Here is a 23,100-nt window from a genome sequence, read left to right as displayed (position 1 = left end):
AATGGGCACCACCCATCACTAACTATAGCTCAGGGCTCTTCCTGATGACCTTTTTATTGAGCTTTCATCTTGATTTGCTTGCATAGAGCTTACTTGGAAGCTAGATTATATCCAGTCTTTCTTGAGCGTTCATTCTGATTTATTTATGGGGCAAGTATGTGACAATGAGCATTTGCTCTGCATTCATCCTGATTTGCTTTTGAGTGTTTACACGTCTTCCCATTAATCTTTCATTCATCCCATGCTTTTCAATTCATTTCCCCCTCATTTTTCTAACCACAAAAAGTCAGATTCTTTTTTAAAGTGGATTTGTTGCACAAGGACGACAGAGCCGTTTAATCCACTAACTGTGCCACGCAACCACCCCTCCAGACATCCTTTTTATTGCACATTCACGATGATTTGTGCTCTTGATGCTATTGGGGCAGTCACACATGATCGTGCTTTCAGTACATCTTCTGCCTGCAACTGTTTTGGGGTGGTCACACTGCGTCGCTTCCAAGCAGTGCATATCCCATAACTTCCTGCTGAAATCCTACAACGTTTTAAACTACAAATATTCTGGTTTATTTTTGTCCCACATTTGTTGTGCTGTAGCCCCTCTGGACAGCAATAATGTGATAGCATTGGGGACTGATCGCAGAGCAAACCAAAGCAGAATAAGCCCACCACGAATGCACTGTTGTTGTGTTAAGAAGAACATGTTGCGGAATATAGCCAATGCAAAGCACCAGGCTGGAGGGGCTCCTAATGGTTTAGTTGGTGCTTGGATGCCGCCTGCAAAATGCTGACAGACTGTAGGTGCCCTCAGTGGTGCAGGACATGGTTTCCATGCAAAAGGTCAAATCCCTGGGAAGTCTAGTGAAAAGGTAACAGCCAGGGGATGGGGGAAACTCTCTTCTGCCCCAGACTCTGGAGAGCCAATAGTTAGCCAATTCTGGGGCTAGAGGGATGAAATGCTTACTATGTGCTTAGTAGCTTATCCAGACCCCAGACCCTCTCCCAGAATTCAGTGCAGAAACTAGGATCGCATGCTGCTTTCACACAGATAAGCTGCTCACTGTAACAGGTATTTAACTGATTGCTAGATAATGGTACAATGCAAGATGCAAAAGAGCTGGCAGATGAGAATTAAAAATCTGCTCCTTTTTTAGGGGAGTCCCAGGGCCCAGCCCAGATCACATCCACCCACGAGAGAGGAAGGAAGATGTGCTGTGAGAGAGGCAGCCAATGTACTAAGCCAAACATTCCCCCCCTCCTGCAGCAGCCTGTCTTCTCTTCCCCCCCCCCAATGCACGCACACAGCCGGTGGAATTTGTGTGTGGGCTCTGCTTGCAGAAATGCAGAGCTAACATAGTCGGGCACCCAGTAATACTCATGTGCCTGAGGAAGCTGCCTGCTATGTCCAGATTCCGGTGATGGATGAACTCGCTTAGCCACCGCTGAGGTCTCTTGAAAGGCCACAAGCAGGGTGCAAGTTGTCCTGGGACAGGACTAAGAGGGTCTGCAACATCAGCTCACCCCAGCTAGACTTGGTCATCTCTTCTTGCTGCTGTCCATCAGGCCCAAGTACCCTGTCTCCGTTAGTAGCCAGCAGCAGTGCTGGCATCAGAAAGGAAGGTTCTTTTTCAAGCTGCTGCCTCCAAGGTGGATATTTTGCCCTTCTGCTTCCCAAGACATCCAGGCTCCGGTTCAGCTTGCTCTTTTTGTTCCAGATCCCCACCCAGTTTGGCCAAGAACACCACTAAGACACTGCTGAAAAGGTAAGATCCAGTATAGCTGCAGGAATGTCTCTGTGGAGTTTGAACAGCACGCCTCTTGGGTTTCTACTAGAGAAAGAGTTTTTGCTGAGCTTAAGCCAAACCTGGATGTAAAAACCAGAAGCAGTCTTGCTTGCAACTACTGTTTTTCCTAGCCTCAGCAGTCCTGATGGAGGCATTCTCTCAAAATCTGCCAAAGGCTTTCTCTACCGGGTTGGGTGAACACACCTGCAAAACAGCCAGTGTGGTGTAGTGGTTAGGGTGTTGGACAAAGATCTGGGAGATCAGGGTTCAAATCCTTGCTCCACTGTGAAGCCAGTCACTGTCTCTCAGCCTAACCTACTTTGCAAGATTGTTGTGAGGATAAGAGCAGGGAGGCAGAGACCATGAATGCCACCTTGAGCTCTTTGGAGGAACAGCGGGACATAAATATAATAATAAATGTTATAAATAAATAAGTCCCTGAGTCCATTAGGACGTTCTGCCCCTTGTTATGCCACACTGGCATCCTCATCAGCAGCATGTTTGCTGACCCATACCTGGGCCAGCCCTACCTAGTCAGTTGAATAGGCAGTTGCCCAGAATGGCACAATTCTGGGGGCTCAAGGCTAACTCAGATCCTCCTCTGTCCTTGGGCAAAAAGACCTGAGGTATAGGGGTAACTATGAGGCTATTTCCTGATTGGAACTCCCCTGCTGATGGAGCAAAGATGCCCATTGGCTTGGCCACATCAGGGGGAAAAGGTGGTAACTGGAAAATCTGGAAGATTCACCTTCATCTAAGACAGCAAAATAGCTTGAGCTGGTCCCAGGCTGGTCCTTGTTTCTTAAACATCTCTGTTTTGGGGAGAGAGAGTCCATAGCTCACTGGCAGAGCAGGCGCTTTGCATGCAGAAGATCCCCAATCCAATCCCTGGCATCTCCAGAATTTTTTTAAAAGCCCTTTCTCTGCCTGAAATTGTGCAGAGCCACTGCCAGCCAGAGTCAAGAAAACTGAGCTAGATGTGAACGTGAGCACTCTGACTTTGGTAGGAGGCAGCTCCCCACATTCCCAGCCACTGAGGTCAGTCAGGAACAAGAGCTGTGAGTGCTGAAAAAGCTGGTTTGTCAATGATTCCCATCTTTTGTGACCAGTTTCCTTTCTGGAGAGATACAATGGGGTTTGTTGTTGTTTGCATTACAGCTTCTTTATCTGCCCAAATCTTGTCTGGCAGGAGGTAGGGTACTACTGGCCCCTGGCAAACCGAAGAGATGCTGATCTCCTCTTGGTCCCAATTGATGGGTTGGAAGAGACGTTGGTTTCCCTTGGCACTTCAGGGTGAGCCAGCTCCTTCCTTGAGGAGGATGCTGTTGACAGTTATTTTGATGCGACTGGGCAGGAGTGCTGTCCATAGGCTAGGTGGATAAACACTGACATCTGAAGCAAAAGAGATGGCAGATGACAAGGATAACAGGGCGGAGGTGTTCAAAGTGAAGCACCCTAAGGGCATGCAACATGTCTGTCAAGAATTATCAGTAGCTTGGCACAATCATTAACCAAAAGGGAGACAAAAGAAATCAAAAGAAGGCTAGGACTGGGGAGGGCAGCTATGAGAGAACTAGAAAAGGTCCTCAAATGCAAAGATGTATCACTGAATACTAAAGTCAGGAACATTCAGACCATGGTATTCCCGATCTCTATGTATGGATGTGAAAGTTGGACAGTGAAAAAAGTGGGTAAGAGAAAAATCAACTCCTTTGAAATGTGGTGTTGGAGGAGAGTTTTGCGCATACCATGGACTGCAAAAAAGACAAATAATTTGGTCTTAGAACAAATTAAACCAGAACTATCACGAGACGATAAAATGATGAAACTGAGGTTATCCTACTTTGGACACATAATGAGAAGGCATGATTCACTCAAAAAGACAATAATGCTGGGGAAAACAGACAGGAGTAGAAAAAGAGGAAGGCCAAATAAGAGATGGATTGATTCCATAAACGAAGCCACAGACCTGAACTTACAAGATCTGAACAGGGCGGTTTACAACAGATGCTATCGGACGTCACTGATTCATAGGGTTGCCATAAGTCAAAATCGACTTGAAGGCACATAACAACAACTGTCATTGTCTATGTCTATGTCATTTCAGATGTCAGTAGAGACTGAGGATTTTGTTGGGGAGCAGATTTCAGCAACATTTTATGGCTGGTCCTTGGATATGAATAGATGATATAGATATAGATCAGATTAACTGTATTCATGTCTACTCAGAAGTAAATCCCCCTGCGTTTAAGAGGAGTTAATCCCTCACACAGGGGTGGGGAAGCTCTGGCCTTCTAAATGTTGTTGGACTCTAACTCCCATTAACCCCAGCCAACATGGTCAGTGGTCAGGGATGATTAGAACTGTAGTCCAACAACATCTGGAGGGCCTCAGCCCTTCCCTAACAAGTGCTGTTTTTATTTTATTTTTTAAAGCATTGTGGTGGCTGTTTTAAAGCTCATAGTGACTTCAGCAACTCTGGACAGACCACCACCTTTTGTTTTGTTTTGTTTTAAAAGGAGAAGAACATGTATTTTGACATGCAGGCATAGAATACAGGCTTCTTTCATTGTTCATAACAGGGCTGACATACCTGTGGCCCTCCAGATATTTGTTGGACTCCAACTCCCATCATCCCTGAGCGTTATCTATGCTGGCTGGGCTAATGGGACCTAGAGCCCAATGATATCTGGAGAGCCACAGGTTCTCCATCACAACCCAGGAGCAGCTCACCTGGTGAGGCAGAGCCACAGCAATAGTCTCCCAGTGGCAGCATCTCTACCTCCTACCAGGAGCAGGAAGGCTGAGGTGTCAGTGAGGTCAGGGCTGCGCAGATGGAGCCAGTCTGGCACTCTTGTCAGAAGGCTATTCCTGCGGCTCCACCCCACCAGGCAAGGCAAGCCTGTAACAACCCATTACTTGTAACAATATTGTTCCGCCACCCAAGGGAGTGCATCAGGGGGTGACACAGGATAGGGTCTTCTAAGTGGTGGCACTCCAATTATGGAATGCCCTTCTCCCATAAGTACGATTGACACTGGCATTATTGGCATTTTGGTGGCAGGTTAAAAGCTGTCTGTTTTGCCCAGATGTTTATGGGATGCTAGTCCACTCCATTGCTGCATGTTGGTGTGCTGGAATTTGTGTTGTGTCTTGAATTTATATTATAGCTTGCTCTTATTTTGTCTGGATTTTTGTTTTAAATGATGTTGTAACCCACCCTGGGGTCAGTTGATGAAGAGTGGGTGAAAAATTCCCTTAATACATAACAAATAGGTCATTGCAGTCCTGTGCATGTCTACTGAGAAGTAAGTCCTAGAGAGTTCCCTCAGGGCAGGGATGGGGAACCTGTGGCCCTCCAGATGTTATTGGATTACAATTCCCATCTTCCCAAACCATTAGTCATGCTGACAGGCTGATGGGAGCTGGAGTCCACCAGCATCCGGAGGCCCTCAGGTTGGCTACCTCTGACTTATGGCTTGCTTCCAGGTAAGAGCGCATCTGACCACAACAGTAGGCAGAGCCAGTTTGCTGAGCAGAAATATGGGTGCTCTTCTTGAGGAATAATATTGCATATAGTCTGAAACATGGGAGAGGGGGCCATGCAGGGATGCCCCAGACTATATGGGGAGAGGGAGGGTGGAAACAGATTGTGGTACATTTCATCTGTTCTAGCCCATCTGCAGCAGCACAGATTTGGCTGAGAATCTATGACGAACATAGGAATCGAGGCAAGGTCTTCTAAATAGAGCCTGGCTACATTTGCCAGTGCAGAGCCCAGTGGGCTGTTTCTGTCTCTCCAGACAAAAAAGAAGAAGAAGATCATGAGGCTATATTTTTTACATATTTAGAGAGTATTTCTGCAATAGCACCCAGGTCATCTGAATTCTAGCCCCTTTTCTCCAGCCTGCCTGTGACGCAGTTAGATCTGTTCTCCTCCTCTCAGAGAAGACAGGCAAGGCTTCCAAAGTTTCCGTGGTTTTAATCACCTGTCCCAGCTGATCCTTCTTTCTTAACCCTCTAACCTCACTGGGCATCGGCTCCTTTGTCATTTCCATTTCTGTGCCACGCATACACCAGCCTCCTGCCATGGCTAGCCCTCAGCTCTTCTCCCGTCCTGTGGGCGCCCTTGCAATAAGATCTCCCTGTGTATGTAACCTGAGCAGGAGCTCACACACCGTGAGCGGGCAGGAGCTGAAAGAGCCAAGCACCCACAGGTCAGCAGCAGCCCTGCCAAGACCTGATGCAGCCGCCCTGGCGCATAAACTCTGGCAGCAGCAACCAGCTGGTGGCTCAGCTGCCGCAAGTTGGATATTTTGCCAGACGGGGGTGGGAGGGAAGCAAAAGGTGAGAACTGGTTACTGCTCCTTGTGCCAGGATAGGGATGGTAAACCTGAGACTGGGGGGGGGCAAATGTGACACCCCCAAGCCTCTCTACCTGGCTCTGGGGATTCTCCCCAGGGAATACCTCAGACACACTTCTTATCAGCTCTGCTTTGTACCCTTTTTGGTCACATCCACACCATCCATTTAAAGCCAATTTAAGAATCCTGGGAAATGTAGTTTACCCCTCACAGAGCTGCAGTTCCCAGCAGCCTGAATAAACTACAATTCCCAGGCTTCTTTGGGGGAAAACCATGTGCTTTAAATGCATGGTGTAGATGTGCCCCCAAATGTCTTTGCTTGGCTCAAATGTGTCCTTGAACCCTGATAATCCCTCTTGCTTGCCTGGATGGAAGTTAGAGAGGGGTGTGTGTGTGTGTGTGTGTATACACACGCTTGTGTGTGCACAGTCTGCATCTGTGTTAGAATTGCTTTTAATATGTCTTCTAATACCTTTAACCCTTTTTAAAAGATGTTTAACGTTGTTTTGTTTTAATGGTATTTTAAGGTCTTTTAATGATGTTTTAAAGTCTTTTTAATGTTTCTGTTTGCCACCCTGGGCTCCTGCTGGAAGGAAGGGCGGGGTATAAATAAAATAATAAATAAATAAATGTGTACAGAAACTAGCCCACTGCACAAAGCTATAGTTTCTATTCTTTGTTCCATCCACTTTTTTTTGCCTCTGCCCTGCCCACGTCTAGCATATGGCCTCTGGAAGGTCGTCCAGAACAGAATGTGGCCCTCAGTCTGAAAAAGGTTCCTCACCCCGTGTTAGGAGCTATACTAGGATAGCCATGTGTCCTGTTTAAAGAGAACAGTCCTCTGCTTGAAGGCATCCTCTATTGGAAGAGCTGTCCAGGTCAAGTCTGGTTTAAAGATAAAGAAGAACTCTAAGAAGAGAGAGAAGGAAGGGAGAGAGCCTTGGAGTTGCCCAGCTGGAGTGATGATCACCTGTACAGCAGTGGCCGTCTGATCAGATCACCTGAGCAGGTGCACAGGCTGTCTGCTCAGAGACAGCTTGTTTATTGAGCATTTATCCTGATTTACTTGCGCAAAGCTACTCCCCTCATAGAGCTACAATGGCCAGTGTGATTTAATAATCCTCTTCCCAGGGAAATCTGGGAATTGTAGCTCTGTGAGGGGACCGGGGGGGTGTCTTCTAACCATTCTCAGCACCCTTAACAAACTACAGTTCCCAGGATTCTTTGGGAGAAGCTGTGACAGTTTATAGTGGTATGATACTGCTTTAAATGTACAGTACAGATAGAGCCTACGTTCAGTTTTATTGAGCATTTGTTCTGATTAGTTTGCGACACAGAGGTTCTATGAAAATGAACGTCCATCCTGATTTGCTTGCTGGGTGTTTTTATACATCTTCCCATTAATCTTTAGTTCATCCCACAGTTGTCATTGCATTTCCTCCTCACTTTCTCAACCGCAGAAAGTCAGTGTTTTTGTTTTAAGTGGATTTGTTGCGGTAGAGCAACAGAGTGCTTTAATACACTTTAATTGAACACACCTAAATCTGCTTAAATCCTTCCCCCAAAACAGGGACAGTCTGGAGGTCCCCACAATCGTCCTCACTATGGTGAGATGTACTGCATTTTTGATTTAAATGATCATAATATTCTGAATTTGCATCTATACATATAAATCAGCACATGCAAATCCAAGTTCTCTCTCTCTCTCTCTCTCTCTGGTAATGTGTAACTATGCCCACCCGAAACTGAGTTGTACATATTTTCAAGCCATGCATGCAGGCATACATTGCACTGTGGCTGGTCACAAGCCCTGCATTTGTGCGGCCCTGATCCCAGGCAGGTTTTTACTGAGAAGAAAGCCCCACTGAGTTCAGTGGGGCTTACTCCTGTCCCAAACACATGTGCCTAGGACTGTAACCTTATAAAGGAAAGCTTGTTCACCCTGAGTTGCTGGTTCTTAACAGGAGTCTCTCTCTCTCTCTCTCAGAAACAAACACACACACACTCACACTCACGCAGAGGACCAAGTTTGAGGGGACCCTTGACAACATGCCCTCTGGTGGGTCCCCTCAAACGTCAGTGGCCCCTCATGCGTTTACTCAATGGTGGTGGAAACTGGCAAGCAGATAGCAGCACATCTCTCAACCCCATGTGGCTAGGAGCGACCATCTAAATTTCCCACAAATGCCCTGGAGCGATGCAACATCAGCAGCATTGTAGGAAATAAAAATGGCATCTCACAGACTCTTTATTAAAGGGAAGGCCAAGGTAGAAATGAGCCGTGGGTCCTGCCTGGGTGCTGGGGTCCCAGCAGCTGCCTGAGGGCACATGCCGTGAGCAGGCACAGGGTCTACACCAGGGATGGGGAAGGTGTGGCCCAGAAGATGTTGCTGGACTCCAACTCCCTTCATTCCTGTCCATTAGCCATGCTGGCTGGGGCTGATGGGAGTTGGGGTCCAGCAACATCTGGAGGGCCACAGGTTCCCATCCCTAACTTAGATGTAAAATTTACATTTCCAGGCTATGGTCTGAAGGCACATAAGGCCAGCTCCTAAGCAGGGTCAGGTCTGGTCAGTGCCTGGATGGGAGACTGCCTGGGAACCATATGTAAGCCCCCTTGGGTTTCTATCATGAAAAGAAAGGTGGGGTATAACCGTAATTAATAATAATAAATAATTTTGCCACGTTTAAAAGATCCTTCTCTTCACTGTCCTGGTTGACACAGCTCTGCTTAATTTCTAAGGTGGCCAGATGTAAAGAAGGAACACGGCACTGATAACTTCATGCTGGATAGAGAAGACTAGAAGCAGAGAGAGGTTTAGGAGAGACGTGTGTCCTGCAGCCAGGGACAGCCCTCCTTCCACACCGCTCTTAAAGGTACCACAGCCTTTACTTTCTTTGCATCTAGTCACCTTATTCATTCCATTAAAAATGAGAAGAGGGGTCGCAAACCATAGGAACATGGTACCTCTAGCTCAGTGTTGTCTGCGCTGACTGGCAGCAGCTCTGCAGGGTTTCAGACAGGGGATATTTCCCAGCCCTACCTAGAGATGCTGGGCATTGAACTTGTGACCTTCTGTACCCAAAGCAGATGTTCTGCTCCTGAGCTATGGCCCTTCCGCTACACCTTCTGATCTGGAAACCTCTCTCTCTCTCTCTCTCTCTCTCTCTCTCTCTCTCTCTCTCTCACACACACACACACACACACACACACACACACGTACTCCCTGCTTAATCTCAGGCAGGTAGGCTGGTTGTCACAGCACTGGTGAGAGGATAGCGCTCTGCGCGCCTTCAAAGACACTCTTCTTCTGTGTTATCACATCCCAGTGCCTTCCGGGATCAAGCCCTTCCGTGCACATTTGCCCTTGGCTGTCTGAGGATTAAGTGTTACAGACCAGTGTCAGTGTCTCTGATTAAGTGTCAGTGCATCTAAGCAGCTGGGAGCAGGAGGAGGAGAGAAGGGGGGAGCGGCTTTGATGCAGAAGGGAAAGTAAGCCAAAAACGAATTAGCCCCAAGGCATGGCACGATGAAGGAGATTTGCCTGCTTCTCCTTGGTGGGCCACTCTGAAGCTGCGGGTATTGGACACGAGAAAGGGCATCTCTTAAACAGGAAATGCCATCTAAGATCCCAAACGCAAAAGGTGAGGGGTGTGAGGAGGGCCGAGCTTTCGAAGTTTATGTCAAGGGGGGAGGGGGAAATGAAGGCAGCCCGGGGGGGGGGAGAAGTGGCAGGGAAACAAGAGGTGTATTGATACACGCACAGGTGGCTTTTGTTGTGCGTGACGCCAGCTGCTCGGCCCTCCCGGCCAGGATCAAACCAGCTCTTGTGCCTCCGTGTGCAACAGAGGCAGGCAAGTGGGTGTCACCGCCAGCCTAACGACAATAGGAGCCTGTGTGCTCCCTGCTGCTTGCTGCTACAGCGGCAGCATTTCTTGCCGCTCCCGACTCCTTCCCAGCAGATCTTCCCTGAGGCCGAGGCCGCCACAGGGGTGCAATTGTGCAGCTAGCACGGGGCAGGGATGGGTGAAAAGGGCCTGCACCACCCACAGTGCCAAGACGGTCACATACACTTGGGAACGCAGGAAGCTGCCTAATGCCCTGTCAGACCATTGGTCCGTCTAGCTCAGTGCTGTCTACACTGGCTGGCAGCAGCTCTCCGGGAGTCTCTCCCAGCCCTACCTTCAGATGTGTGGGGTTGAACCTGGGTCCTTCTGAACGTCAGATGCTCTGCCCCTGAGCTATGGCCCTTCCCCCAAAGCTGTTTGGAACAGAGGGACCTGCCTGATACTGAGTCAGACCATTGGCCCATCCAACCCATTATTGTCTGCACTGAGTGGCAGCGACTCTCCTCGGACAGGGAGCATTTCCCAGACCTACCTGGAGATGTGGGGGATTGAATCTGGGGCCTTCTGCATGCAAGGCAGATGCTCTGCCGCCGAGCTACTGTCCTCCTCCACTTCACCTTCATCCAACAGCCATCTTGGTTTGGGATGTTGCAGGCCTGACTTCAATGTTCTTCAGCCTTGGGTCTCCAGATGATGCTGGACTAGGACTCCCATTATCCCTCACCATTGGCTAAACTGGCTGGGAATGATGGGAGTTGTGGTCCAACAACATTTGGAGACCCAGGGTTGAAGAACACTGCATCTAGTAGACCTGGGCTGGCTTCAGTTCCAGCAAACATTTCAGCCCTATAAAAAGCCAGATTGTTGGTCTGTCTAGTGCGGTGATTCTCAAACGGTGCATCCAGGCACACTGGTGCGCCCTAAGAGGTGGCTAGGTGTGCCTCAAATATTATGAAAGTATATTTTAAAAATGAGAAGAAACCCATTTGTTTAGGGTAAGTAATAGTTTTCTATAGTTTAAGTTATTTTTATTCATAGTTTAAAATATATTAATATATTTTTAATTTTGTACATGAAGTGTGCCAGAACATTTTTATATGTTTTACAGTGCGCCGCGAACCAAAAAAGTTTGAGAACCACTGATCTAGTGCAATATTGTCTACTGCAGGGATGGGGAACCTTGGTCAGCCTGAGGGCCGCATTTCCTCATGGGGGGATGTGGGAGTGCATGTCAGTGTCAAGCCGGGCCAGAGGCAAACATGGCCAAAGACAAAAGTGAGTGAGCTGCCAAAATGTGACTTTCAGTTTTGCACCGTTTGCCAGTCATGCAGAAGTGAGTGGTCTCCAAAGTACCCACCCACACATCTCTCCAGGCAGGCAAGCAGGAGACATTGTCACAGTTCAAGGGCACATTCCAGATGGGCAAAACCACTAAAGGAGGGTGCAAAGCAGGGCTGGTGGGAGAGAGGGTGTGGCCTACATGCTAGGCAGCCAAATAGAAATGGACAGGTGGGACCTGCAACAAAATGTTGCAGTGCATCCTCACCCCCTGAGTGCTCTTGTTCAGATTCCAGCCAGCCAGCCATATCACCCTTCAGGATACTATATTAAGCTAGGAATGGGGAGCCTGTGGCTGAACTGAAAAGTGAACTGACCCTTTATTTCGGGGATGGGGAAGCTGCGGCCCTCCAAGTGTTGCCAGACTCAAGCTCCCATCAGCCCCAGCCAGCATGGCCAATGGACATGGATGATGGGAGTTAGGAGTCCAACAACACCAGAGGGCTGCAGGTTCCACAGCCCTGCTATGCCTGTTCATCCCAGGTACCAGTGCAGGCTTGGCAGTGGTAAAGCAGAGATAGAGTCCCACTGCATCGTGTTTAATCTATAGCATGTTTATCCTACTCTTCAGCAAGAAGGCTCCCTGAACAGTTTACAAATATCATTGATAAGACAGCCCATGCCCCCAGCCTTACAATCTAAAAGACATAACACGAAAGGAAAAGGGATCGGGAGGGAGGCAGGGAAAAGACAAACTCGGACACTTTCTTAGTTACAGAGTTCTTATAATGACCAGCCAGAATGGAAAGATTTCAAGGAGGGAAGGTTTCAGCAGAGTGGGTGGAGAGGTCCTATGGTCTTGTCTGTCTCCCTCTCCTGTAGCCTAATGGAATGGCTGATTATGGTGGTTGAGAGAGGAGCCTGATGGAGCGTGTCTTTCAGCTGAGTAGAAGGAGAGGTCCTGCAGACCTATATCTCTCCCTCTCTCGCAGCATGATGGAATGGCATATTCTCCATAGTGTGTGTATTTGTCTTTGTGTGTATGTGTTTTAAGACTGGAAGAGAAAAGGAGAGAGCCATCACATCATCACATTGCCACTCTATCATAATGCATATTGCCGCTCTTTCATGCGCCAGTGGGGACTGACTCCAGACCATCAGTATTTTGTGGGAGGGATTTAAGCACATACTAGAAATATAGGTTTGTGTGTTAAAAGTGGATTAAAGAGCTTCGTCACCCTGGCACAACAAATCCACTTTTTAAAAGGACTTTTTGCATTTAGCAAGGTGATGTGGGAAATGCACTAAAAAGTGCAGAATGAGCAAATGATTAACGGCATTTTATCCAGCAAACCAGGATAATGCTCATTGCTGTATAGCCTCCCTGCAAACAAATCAGAACACATGCTCAGCAAAGGTCAGACATAATCTAACCTCTGCATAAAGTTTCTGCAAGCAAATCTGGATTAATGCTGAAGGAACAGGCCATCTGGAGGAGCTCCTGGGCAACCCTTTTTACTAGCCAGAGGCAAATGAGCAAACAGATAATTACAAGCCTATTTCCTCTATTTTCTGTTGTGGCTGTAACCTTTCTTTTAAAATACTTTAATGTTTGTTTAAAGTTGAACAGTGTTTTGGCTGGACTTTCAAGACATGGCACCTCTTGGGTGTGTTTAGCCTGGAGAAGAGGAAATTAAGAGGCAACAAGATGGCCATCTTCAAATAATTGATGGGTGATCACAAAGATGATGGACCAAAATTATTTTCTGCTGCTTCAGAGGAGCCAAACCAATGGGTTCAAATTATAAGAAAATGGTTTTGGACTAAATGTTAAGAAGAACCTTTTCACAGTATGAGCTGTTAGACCACAGAACAGGAAATCTCAGAAGATGGTAGGAGTTTTTCAGCAGTGACTAGATGGCTACCTACCAGGGATGTTGTACCAGCAGATTTCCTGCATCAGCAGGGGTTGAACTAGATGGCCTTTAAGCTCTCTTCCAACTCTATGATTTTTTCATAACCACCTTTCGCTGGAGATTGCCCAATCCATTTGGCTTTGTGCATTAAAATGACCCCTTATACTCAACAGTTGGCTCAAGGACTCTGAGTAGAAATGGGCACTAAGGTCTCCAGAGTTGCCTACATAGAAAGAAATCTTTGGTGACAGCACCACAAACCTCAGTGAGACCAAGTGACTGGCTCTGTGCTGGTTCAGAGTGTTTGCACAATCTACAAGACTGATCTTGTGATGGGGATGCCATGGGCCGGAGGTGGAATACAGGGTTAATGTATTATTGAGTAGTAATACTTGAGCTGGATTTAAACCAGCAGTAGGCCTTCCTGTCCATGTGGCAGACTGTGATGGTTCTCTCCCTGCTTCTAGCACAAAATCAAATGCTGGACAGCTCACAGTTATGCACATGGCCCACCCACTATGGATATGATAGGTTTTGCCCTATTGGAGATGGATTTAAACCACAGCTCCTTAGGAGAAGGGCCATAGCTGAGTGGTAGTGCTCTGCTTAACATGCAGAAGGTCCCAGGTTTAATCCCTGGCATTTCTTGATAACACATCTTCAGCACCTTGGACAGCTCCTGGGAAGTTTGGACTGAAACCCAGAGCAGATTCATTGACTCACTGACATCGAAGTCTCCACTGCCTAACTGCCTTGCCGATGAATCTTTGAACTAAGGATGTTCAGACGCCCAGCAAGCTACTGCAGTATCCTGTGTCTGGGAGTTATTATAGTATCCTGTGTCTGATGGCATGAAATCTAGCAGGGATTTGAAGCGGCAAGATTGCCTTTTCATCTCCCACAGCAGCCGTGATCAGTTTCCTTCAGTTTTCTTTTTAAATGGCTTTAGATAGCAATGGTACTTAAAGCCACTTAAGGGGATATAGATCTGCCTTTTCTGCAATAATCATTTGTAATCATATATATTAACAGTCATCTTAGTTCTCTAAGTCCTGATCTTTATGCAACCAAAACAACACCTCCTACACATACAAGGCAAGTTATCAGCAGTCTCAGGAGAGCCTCGAGGTTTGTAGAACTACAAAAAAATATATGTTTTTTCAGGGGAAAGCAAAACAACCCAATGATGACTGGGCATGCTCAGTGGGCGTAGCTTACTGACTGACTGTTGGGGAGGAAATGGTAAAGTGCGGGGGGCAGCGAATGGAACAGAGTGGCTGCAACCCTGAACAGAAGCAAGCGAGCCCAACTTTAGATTTATTTCATTGTTTCTCACCCTTCTTTAAGAAGCTCATTGTGGCATGCACTGATCTGCCTTCCCCCTCACTCCCACTGGTATCCTCACATAACAACCCCATGGGGTGAGTTAGCTAGCAATTGGCCCAAGGTCATCCAGTGAGTTTTGTGACTGAGTGCAGATTCCTCCCCCGATGCTGATAACTTTTAGCTACCAACAAGATATACTTCTTCACCTGGGCTTTTGGAAGATTTTATCTGCCTTGAATATAGCGGTGCTAGGGTTGTGCAGTTGTTCACCTGGGCTTTTGGGCAAAAGCCATAGTTCAGTGGTAGAGCATCTGCTTTGCATGCAGAAGGTCCCAGGTTCAGTCGCTGGCCTGCTGGCTAGTGATGTCACAAGAGCCTTTAACTCTGCATTGGTGAGAGAGCCTTTTCCATGCAGCTGACCCTAGTGGGATAGAGCCATTTGAAGGTAGATAGATAGATAGATAGATAGATAGATAGATAGATAGATAGATAGATAGATAGATAGATAGATAGATAGATAGATAGATAGATAGATAGATAGATAGATAGATAGATAGATAGATAGATAGATAGATAGATAGATAGATAGATAGATAGATAGATAGATAGATAGATAGATAGATAGATAGATAGATAGATAGATAGATAGATAGATAGATAGGCAGGCAGGCAGGCAGGCAGGCAGGCAGGCAGACAGGCAGACAGACAGACAGACAGACAGACAGACAGACAGATGATAGATAGACAGACAGACAGACAGACAGACAGACAGACAGACAGACAGATAGATGATAGACAGACAGACAGACAGACAGATAGACAGACAGATAGATAGATGACAGACAGACAGACAGACAGACAGACAGACAGACAGATAGATAGAAAACATCGAAGCCCTACTAACATGATGGTGTTTATTCAGCATGGACAACATGGAACACTGCTAGGAAAACAAAACTGTGGCTCTGAAGGATTTCTGCTTTGTCTCCCAACTCCATTGCAGATCATCTGAACTCCATTGGGTGAGTCAACAGCTCTCCCAGGCATAAGCTTTTCCATCAGTACGAGTCTTGTGGGATGAAAACAATTTCAGCTGTGATCCATTTGTGAACATTCTTCTCTTGCGTGAATTACCAGTTGACATTTTATCTTTCTACATCATGCTCCTTTGCTTGCAAATTTATTTGCTTTCCCTCCTTATAAGCAAAGACTGTGAGGAATTAACTAACAATAGTTTGAGACTACATACACACATTTAAAGCACATGACTTCCCCCAAAGAATCCTGGAAATTGTCATTTGTTAAGCGTGATGGGGATTGCTAACTATGGTGGAGGGTTAACTACAGTTCCCAGAATTGTTTAGGATGTTTTGTGCTTTAAATGTATGGCATGTACACAGTCCACAGTTTTCTGCTATGGATGGGCTAAACAGAGGGCCAGAAGCCATATAGCTGCAGCTACTTCCTCTTCTAAGATTGGTAGATATTTTCATTTAAAACAGTAAAAAGATATTTGTTTGTCCTGGAACAATAAGGAATAGGAACATGCACTTTCTAAACTTATAAAATATTATTGCCTTTCTAAACTTACAAAATATGGTTGCCTTTTGCATGGCACTTGAGTATGCTTGTGACTGTATTATGGAACAACATGCTGGCAGATTCAAGTACCAAGAAAATAAGTCAAATTTTCTGATAACAGTCACGCTGCTTATGTTCCTGGAGACAACTGGATTTTAAGTGTAATATTCAAAATATCTATTAATTGTAGGTGTTTTTGGCACACAGAAGATTTTTGATCAGTTGTCCTAGGCATAAACATTTCAGTTGTTTTATTCTTTCCAGAGACTCACAACAGAGGGCAGATTATGCATATGATATCACTTAGTCCACTTGGAAATATAGAGAGCCCTTGTAAAATATAATGTTAATATATTTATTATTTTAATATAGTGTGAATATAGGTTAAAAGCAATGAGATTCTGCACCAATGAGAACCCATTTCCTGGAAGCAGAATTCCTATGATCTTATATGCCAAACTGTCTATATTCTTATGGGTTTCCTGACCAATTGGATTTCTGTGAAAATCCGGGTGGCAATACCCTGTGGCAATACCAGGGGATGTATTTCCATGGGAACCCAGCCCACAATGACTAGGGCCCATCAGCACTATACAGTTAAAGCAGTACCATGTCGCAAGGTGGTTCACAACAGATGCTATTGGAGGTTGCTGATTCATAGGGTTGCCATAAGTCATAATTGACTTGAAGGCACATAACAACAACAACCATGTCGCTTTAAACAGTCATGCCTTCCTTCAAAGAATCCTGGGAACTGTAGTTTTTTTAAGGGTGCCAAGAGTTTTAAGGGTGCATAGAGCTACAATTATCGGAGTGGCTTAACAATCAATCTCTTTTCCTAGGGAACTTCGGGAATTATAGTTCTTTTGCTCCACCCACTGTTGCCTCTGGTCCCACTCACCACTCGCATGCCCCCCACCACCATCAAAAGTTTGTCTATGAATAATGAATTCCTCGGGCTGGAAAAGATTCACCATCCCTGAGGTAGACTGAGGACAGACACAGAGAGTTGAGTTTGGGCTCTGTAGGCATCTTAGGATGCTGGCTGCCTCCCCAGAGATCTGTCTGTGATATAGGGATGGGGGAGAAATTCAATTCAGTTTGCATTTCAGTCCAAATCTATCAAATTCACCCTTTCCGAAACAACATGAGAATCGAAACACAGCCAACCTTCTGAATTCAAAGTTATCCAAAGTGTGTGATGCAGTTCTCCAACCAAGCAATTTTTACAAATATGCTCATATTAGGCAAAACCGTGCATAAAAATGACTACACAAGTGGAAATAAAATACAAACATGCATTATATTAGGACGTTGCTTGTAAAAATGTGTACATTAGTTAAAACTGCTTACAAAAATGTGTTTAATAGAAATCCACACTAAAATGCTGAAGAATTTTCATGAGCTTTTTTAAAAAAAATCACAGATTGCTGCAGGTATGTGGTGAACTAAATCTAAAATTGGGAAAATGAGAAGCTGAGACAACTGAAATTGACAGATCCTTCCACCCCTTCTGCGATTGGTCAACCTTTTCTCTCTGCTAGAGAGTTTCAACAATACCTTTGACTTTGCTCAGCCTGTGTAATTATTAATATGTAAATCAATGCAAATGTTACAAAATGCTAATGAACCTCCAGCAACCTCCTTCCAAAGGAAATCAAACTTTAAACACTGCACCCCTGGAATGTCTCGCTGCTCAGAGAATTGGGGTGTGCTTACCATAGACAGAGAGAACTATGCAAAGAGTCAGGATTTAACCCTCATTGTGTTAATAGTTGGCCCCAAATTGTGGCTGAGTACACACCATACATTTAAAGTATATTATTTCCCCCAAAGAATCCTGGGAACTGTAGTTTGTTAAGGGCGCTGGGAATTGTAGCTCTGTGAAGGGTAAACTACAGTTCCCAGGATACTCTGAGGAAAATAATCTGCTTTCAATGTATGGTGGTAGTGTTTATGCATTAATTGAACTTAACCTGTCGTTGGAACCGATGGGACAAGTTAGTCATGACTAAGTGAATTTCCATTGATGTCAATGGGAACAAAGCTCAGCCATCTTAAGCTGCAGTCCTAACCCCACTTACCTTAGAACGTGGTTCCCAACCTTTATGAGTATGGGACCCCCTTTATAAGTAAAAACATTTTCTGACACCCCCCCACGCTAATTGTAAATTTAACCTCTGTTTAGAAAAAATGGTGTGTGGCAAAAGCACATCTCCAAATATCCCTTTCCCTAAAACTCCCTGTAGACAGGGAGATGTTGTTTTCTTTTCTTAATGCAAAGGTCCAATCAAATTGGTATCCTCCTCACCCGCGACAGTCTGAAGATGTACAGTCCTGTCTCCCAGCACCAGTGGGTTACAGTGTTGGGCTAAGATCCAGGTGCAGATCCCCACACAGCCATGAAGCCCACTGGGTGACCCTGGGCCAGACACAGTCTCTCAGCCTGACCTATCTCACAGGGTTGGTGTAAAGATAAAATGGAAAGGGGGGGACTTGAGCAACTTGGAGGAAAGGTGGGATATAAATGCAATAATAATAAATAAATTTCAGCTGCAGCCTCAGGCAACCTGCTGAGCTTTAATAATAATAATAATAATAATAAAAGCAGCTGTGTGGTAGTGGTGAGGATGCTAGATTGTGAAGACAAAAGGGTGGATAGATTGAGGAGGGGGGTTAGTGCTTTTAGGCCTTGGGATGATCATCAGAACTGATGACTTGGTTAGCATGCACTTGTGGAATGAGAGTGGAGCAGAAGACAGATCAGCACATGCACACACACAAACACACCTGCCCCTCCTGTAAGCATCTGCAGGCAGGCATGCATTTGGGCGTGTGGGGTGGGGAAAGCCCTCAAATGCCACAGCATATTGGTGACAGAGACTGGGGAGGCAGAGTGTAGGTGGAAGAAAGGGGGGATGCTGGCACACACACTTAGCCTTAGAGATGAGGGGTGAGCAAGTCCTGAGCTTCCTCACTGCTCCTTGGCACCGTCTGGGGCGAAGGCGAGATCTGGGCAGCCTCGCAAATAAGAATAATTTTTAAAAGGAGATGGCAGTGAATCAGGAGCCAAGAAAGGAAGGCAGGCTGGCTGCCAGGAAGGAAGGAGGAAAGCAGCCTTTCCTTGCAGCCTTGCTTCTTTTTGCTTCATGAAAAGCTCCCTCCTCTCGTTCTGAGTAAGGGTGTCATCAGCAGTTGCAGTGCGAGGAGACGGGAGTTGGTGATTATAATCCCCTCTTCTTCCTGGTAGCTCCACCCTCAGCCTCTTTTGGTGTCTGCCACGTATTTTATAGGCAGATGCCTGCCTTCAGCATGCCTGAAAGATGCTCTGGCACTTCAGCAAAAGCCTTCCCCTCTTTTTTGGAGCAAGGGTCATCTGCAGTGGCAGTGGGGAGCAGACAATGTCCAAGGAATGAGGACTTTTTTAAAAACAAAATTCATTTCTTTACTGTTCGTGGCCCCTCTGGATTACTTTGCGGCCCCCCTGGGGATCACAGCCCCCAGGTTGGGAACCACTGCTTTAGAACAAGCCACATGGAATTCAGTAGGACTTTTGAATAGATAGCTCTGTTGATCTGAACATAAGAACTTACAAAAAGCCTGCTGGATCAGGCCAGTGGCCCATCTAGTGCAGCATCCTGTTCTCATAGTGGCCAACCAGTTGCCCGTGGGAAGCTTGCAAGCAGGACCTGGGAGCAAGAGCACCCTTCCCTTCTGCAGTTTCCAGCAACTGATATTCAGAAGCTTACTAACTCCGACTGTGGAGGCAGAGCATAGCCATCATGGCTAGTAGCCACTGATAGCCTTCTCCTCCATGAATTTGTCTAATCTTCTTTTAAAGCCAGCCAAGTTGGGGGCCAACACTGCCTCTTGTGGGAGCGCATTCTATAGTTTAACTATGCTCTGTTCAGCAAACAGGCTAATTAAGGGTTCCCATGTCATGCTACAGTCTCTGATTGGCTAGCTTGCCATTTGAGGGAAGAAGTGACAGGTAAGTTGCCTACCAATTGCAGGGGACATTCACCAAGAACTTCTGGGTCATACTGCCCTGTATCTGTGATCCACTATCTGGAAGTGTAGCTTGCAGTTATAGTTCCCGAGAGCGTGCAGAGCCTAAGAGCTAGCAGAGCAGTAGTGGAGAACTTTTGGTTCTCCCAATATTGGCATACTACAACTCCCATCAGCCCTAAGCAAGCATGGCCAATGGTAGAGATGATGGGAGCTGTAGTTCAGCAACATCTGGAGGGTCAGTGGCTCCCCACATCTGTAATTGAGCTTGGCTTTTGCAACCCAGTAGTGCCAATGACCATTTTTCAAATACTGTATGCGGAAATTCAACTGGTAAAGTTTTTCCTACCCCTTTACTGCTTGGAAAAGCTTCGCTGCTGATTTTCTTCCTGTCACACAAGAGCCTTCCAAAGGGAAAAAAAAAGTAGGCAATCCCGGAAGCCAAAAGCTCAATATGCTCAATACCAGCCTGCTGTTGCATCTATTGAGGAAAACCACTAAAGGCACCACCGTTCTGTACTGTAGCTGTACAGTAGCAAAACGTGTACAGCCTTGCTGCCCTCTGCTGGAACTTGGGAGCAAAGCAAGCAGGGTGATTGATTTACTTTATCCCAAGGCCCCTCCAGACTGGCACTCTATCGTGGGTGTATTCCGCAACATGTCCTAGGCATAATAATGATAATGCATCCATTCTTAAGCCAAAAAAAGGTCCTGGAGGGGCTTATGTTCAGTTATTATATTTTAGGTATTTGCATCCTGCACTCGGGGAGGTAGAATCTTTTCCTAGGTGCCTTTACAATAAAGAAAAGAACACAATAATGCAAATACCAACAGAGTATTCAATAAAACAAGAATTGTTCTTCCTATCTCCAGTGTTCAGGCTGTGAGTGTCTTTGCTTACGTCAGCCTTCTGCAACCTGGTGCCCTCCAGAAATTGTTGGACTACAATTCCCATTAGCTGTGCTGGCTGTATAGACTATGCTGGCTGGGACTGATGGGAATTGTAGCACAACAACAGTTTAGAGGCACCAGGTTGATGAAGGCTAGTTTATGTGGCCAAACAGCACCAGACACGCACAAGAGGGAAAGTATCAGCAGGCTAGAGAGAACCCCAAGGTTTGCTGAAGGACTCTCTCCCCCCCCCGTCTCTCTATCTTTGTGTGTCAGCCCAGTGAGAACTGTGAGTGTTCAGCAGCCACAGAAAGGGGGGGAAGTGACACCTGGGGTGGCAGTGAAACAGAGTGGTTGGAGCCCTTAAAAATCTTATTGTTATGGTAATTTAAGTTTGTTAGCTGCCTTGGGTTTCTTTAAGTTTTTAAGATAAAAATTATATGAGCACTCTGCTGCAACATTTTGCTGCAGATTGCACTTGTTACAGTCTAAAACAGCAGCTTGATTGATTGATTGATTGATTGATTGATTGATTGATTGATATCCCACCCTTCCTCCCAGCAGGAGCCCAAGGCAGCAGACGGCAGAGTATCATATAAACCAAACACTGGAGACACAAACTCATATTTAAAATGCCTGGGATAATTTTTTTAGAAAAGTCTTTGCTAATCCTCAAACTCAAAGCCCTTATGCTGATGTTCAGTATTATGCTTCTGTGTGGGTGTGGGTGTGGGATTGGTCATGGCAGCATACACACACACATCGTGCATGTCCACAGCCAGCACTGAACATTTGCACAGGTTTCATCTCAGTCCTCCTATGCCAACATCACTGCCCATTTATGATCAGGTAACAGCCTGCCCCCAACCCTACTTGCACAAGACACCCAGATGATGGCTGCAAAAACATCTTCCAGATCCGGTTAGTGAGTGTATCCTGGACCAGTTATAAATAAACTGTGCCCAACAACTGGCCCTAACCCTTGAATGGGCTTAACACCATCTATGCCAGGGATGGGAAACCCATGGTTCTCCAGCTGTTATTGGATTCTACCTCCCATCGGTCTCACTCAACATGGTTAATGGCCAGGGATGATGGGAGCTGCAGTCGAACAACATCTGGAGGGCCACGGGTTCCCTCCCCGTGGCCTATGCATTTGTGGATGACCAGTCTGAATGATCCAAAGTGTGTCATGGAAAGGTTGCTGCTGTGATTTCACCATGATCATTCTAGCTGTGTGAAGTGTATTCTTTTGGCTCTGTCCATCATTGATTATTGCTGTATTTTTTTTACTCTCCTGATCTCTGCTTTGGAATGCTTGATGGGTGTGTTGTTGTTTTGATTTGTTTGCTGCTGGAGTGATTTCCTGTTTTATCAAAATAGTGATGTTTCATTGGTCTTTATCTTGTGCATTGCCCCAGAGAACAGTTGGTTTGGGGTGAGTGATAAATGTAGGATGGCCACACGCGAAAGAGGGACAGGGCTGCTGCACCTTTAACAGCTTGTCATGTGAGCTACATTTGTTGAAATCCCCTTGTCTATGCTACTATTAAAAGTGCAGGAGCTAGATAAAAAGGATAAATAAATAAATACATATTCCACAAAGTCCAAAAAATTGCTCTTCTGCTGTTAATTTAAACCTGCTTCTCTTTTCTCCCCACCCTTTAGGTCAATCTTCACAAAGTGATAACAACATGAAGTACTTCTACATAGGCTTCCTAGTCTCCTCAGTTCTACTTGAAGGTATTTCTTGGATACATGATGCAATCTTACCTTTGCAATCTTATCCCTGCGAGGCGATCCCAAATGCAGGCCCCCAGACACATATGTGGCTCTCCAGAAAAGTATGCTAAACCAGAGGTGTGAAACCTCAGGGGTGTGAAACCTCAAATGCGGCCCTCCAGACCTCTCTGTTTGGCCCTTGAGATTCTCTTCCGGCCATGCCAGTTCCCACGACATGCCCACTCAGTGGTCCTGCTTTACCTCCCTGGCTGGAATGTGCCCTTGACCTGTGGTAATGCCTCCTGCTTGCCTAGTTGGAGAGAGGAATGCATAGAAAATGCCGACCGTTGCATGCCTTGAATGCAGCCTACTGTGCAAAGG

The 23,100-nt window shown here is 46.0% G+C and overlaps 1 protein-coding gene across 8 annotated transcripts in view; it reads left to right on the top strand.

The window, feature by feature from the left end:
* Nucleotides 1–1,427: 1,427 nt before the first annotated feature.
* MAG (myelin associated glycoprotein) overlaps nucleotides 1,428–23,100 on the top strand; it is a 43,542-nt gene continuing 21,869 nt past the window's right edge. For 5 of the 8 annotated variants that reach the window (XM_061597510.1, XM_061597518.1, XM_061597516.1 and 2 more), the window contains exons 1-2: nucleotides 9,653–9,793; nucleotides 22,666–22,740. In XM_061597510.1, the coding sequence (XP_061453494.1) occupies nucleotides 9,766–9,793; nucleotides 22,666–22,740 (103 nt within the window). In that variant the 5' untranslated portion in view covers nucleotides 9,653–9,765. Of the gene's footprint in view, nucleotides 1,764–8,979; nucleotides 9,026–9,652; nucleotides 9,794–21,781; nucleotides 21,847–22,665; nucleotides 22,741–23,100 lie in introns of those variants that run through there. The other 3 variants (XM_061597511.1, XM_061597513.1, XM_061597512.1) reach the window with 3 other exon arrangements.

The sequence above is a fragment of the Rhineura floridana genome, chromosome 15 (assembly GCF_030035675.1).
Source record: "Rhineura floridana isolate rRhiFlo1 chromosome 15, rRhiFlo1.hap2, whole genome shotgun sequence".
Taxonomy (NCBI): Eukaryota; Metazoa; Chordata; class Lepidosauria; order Squamata; family Rhineuridae; genus Rhineura; species Rhineura floridana.
The sequence above is the reverse complement of the archived record's forward strand: the minus strand, read 5'-3'. Positions and strand labels throughout refer to the sequence as shown.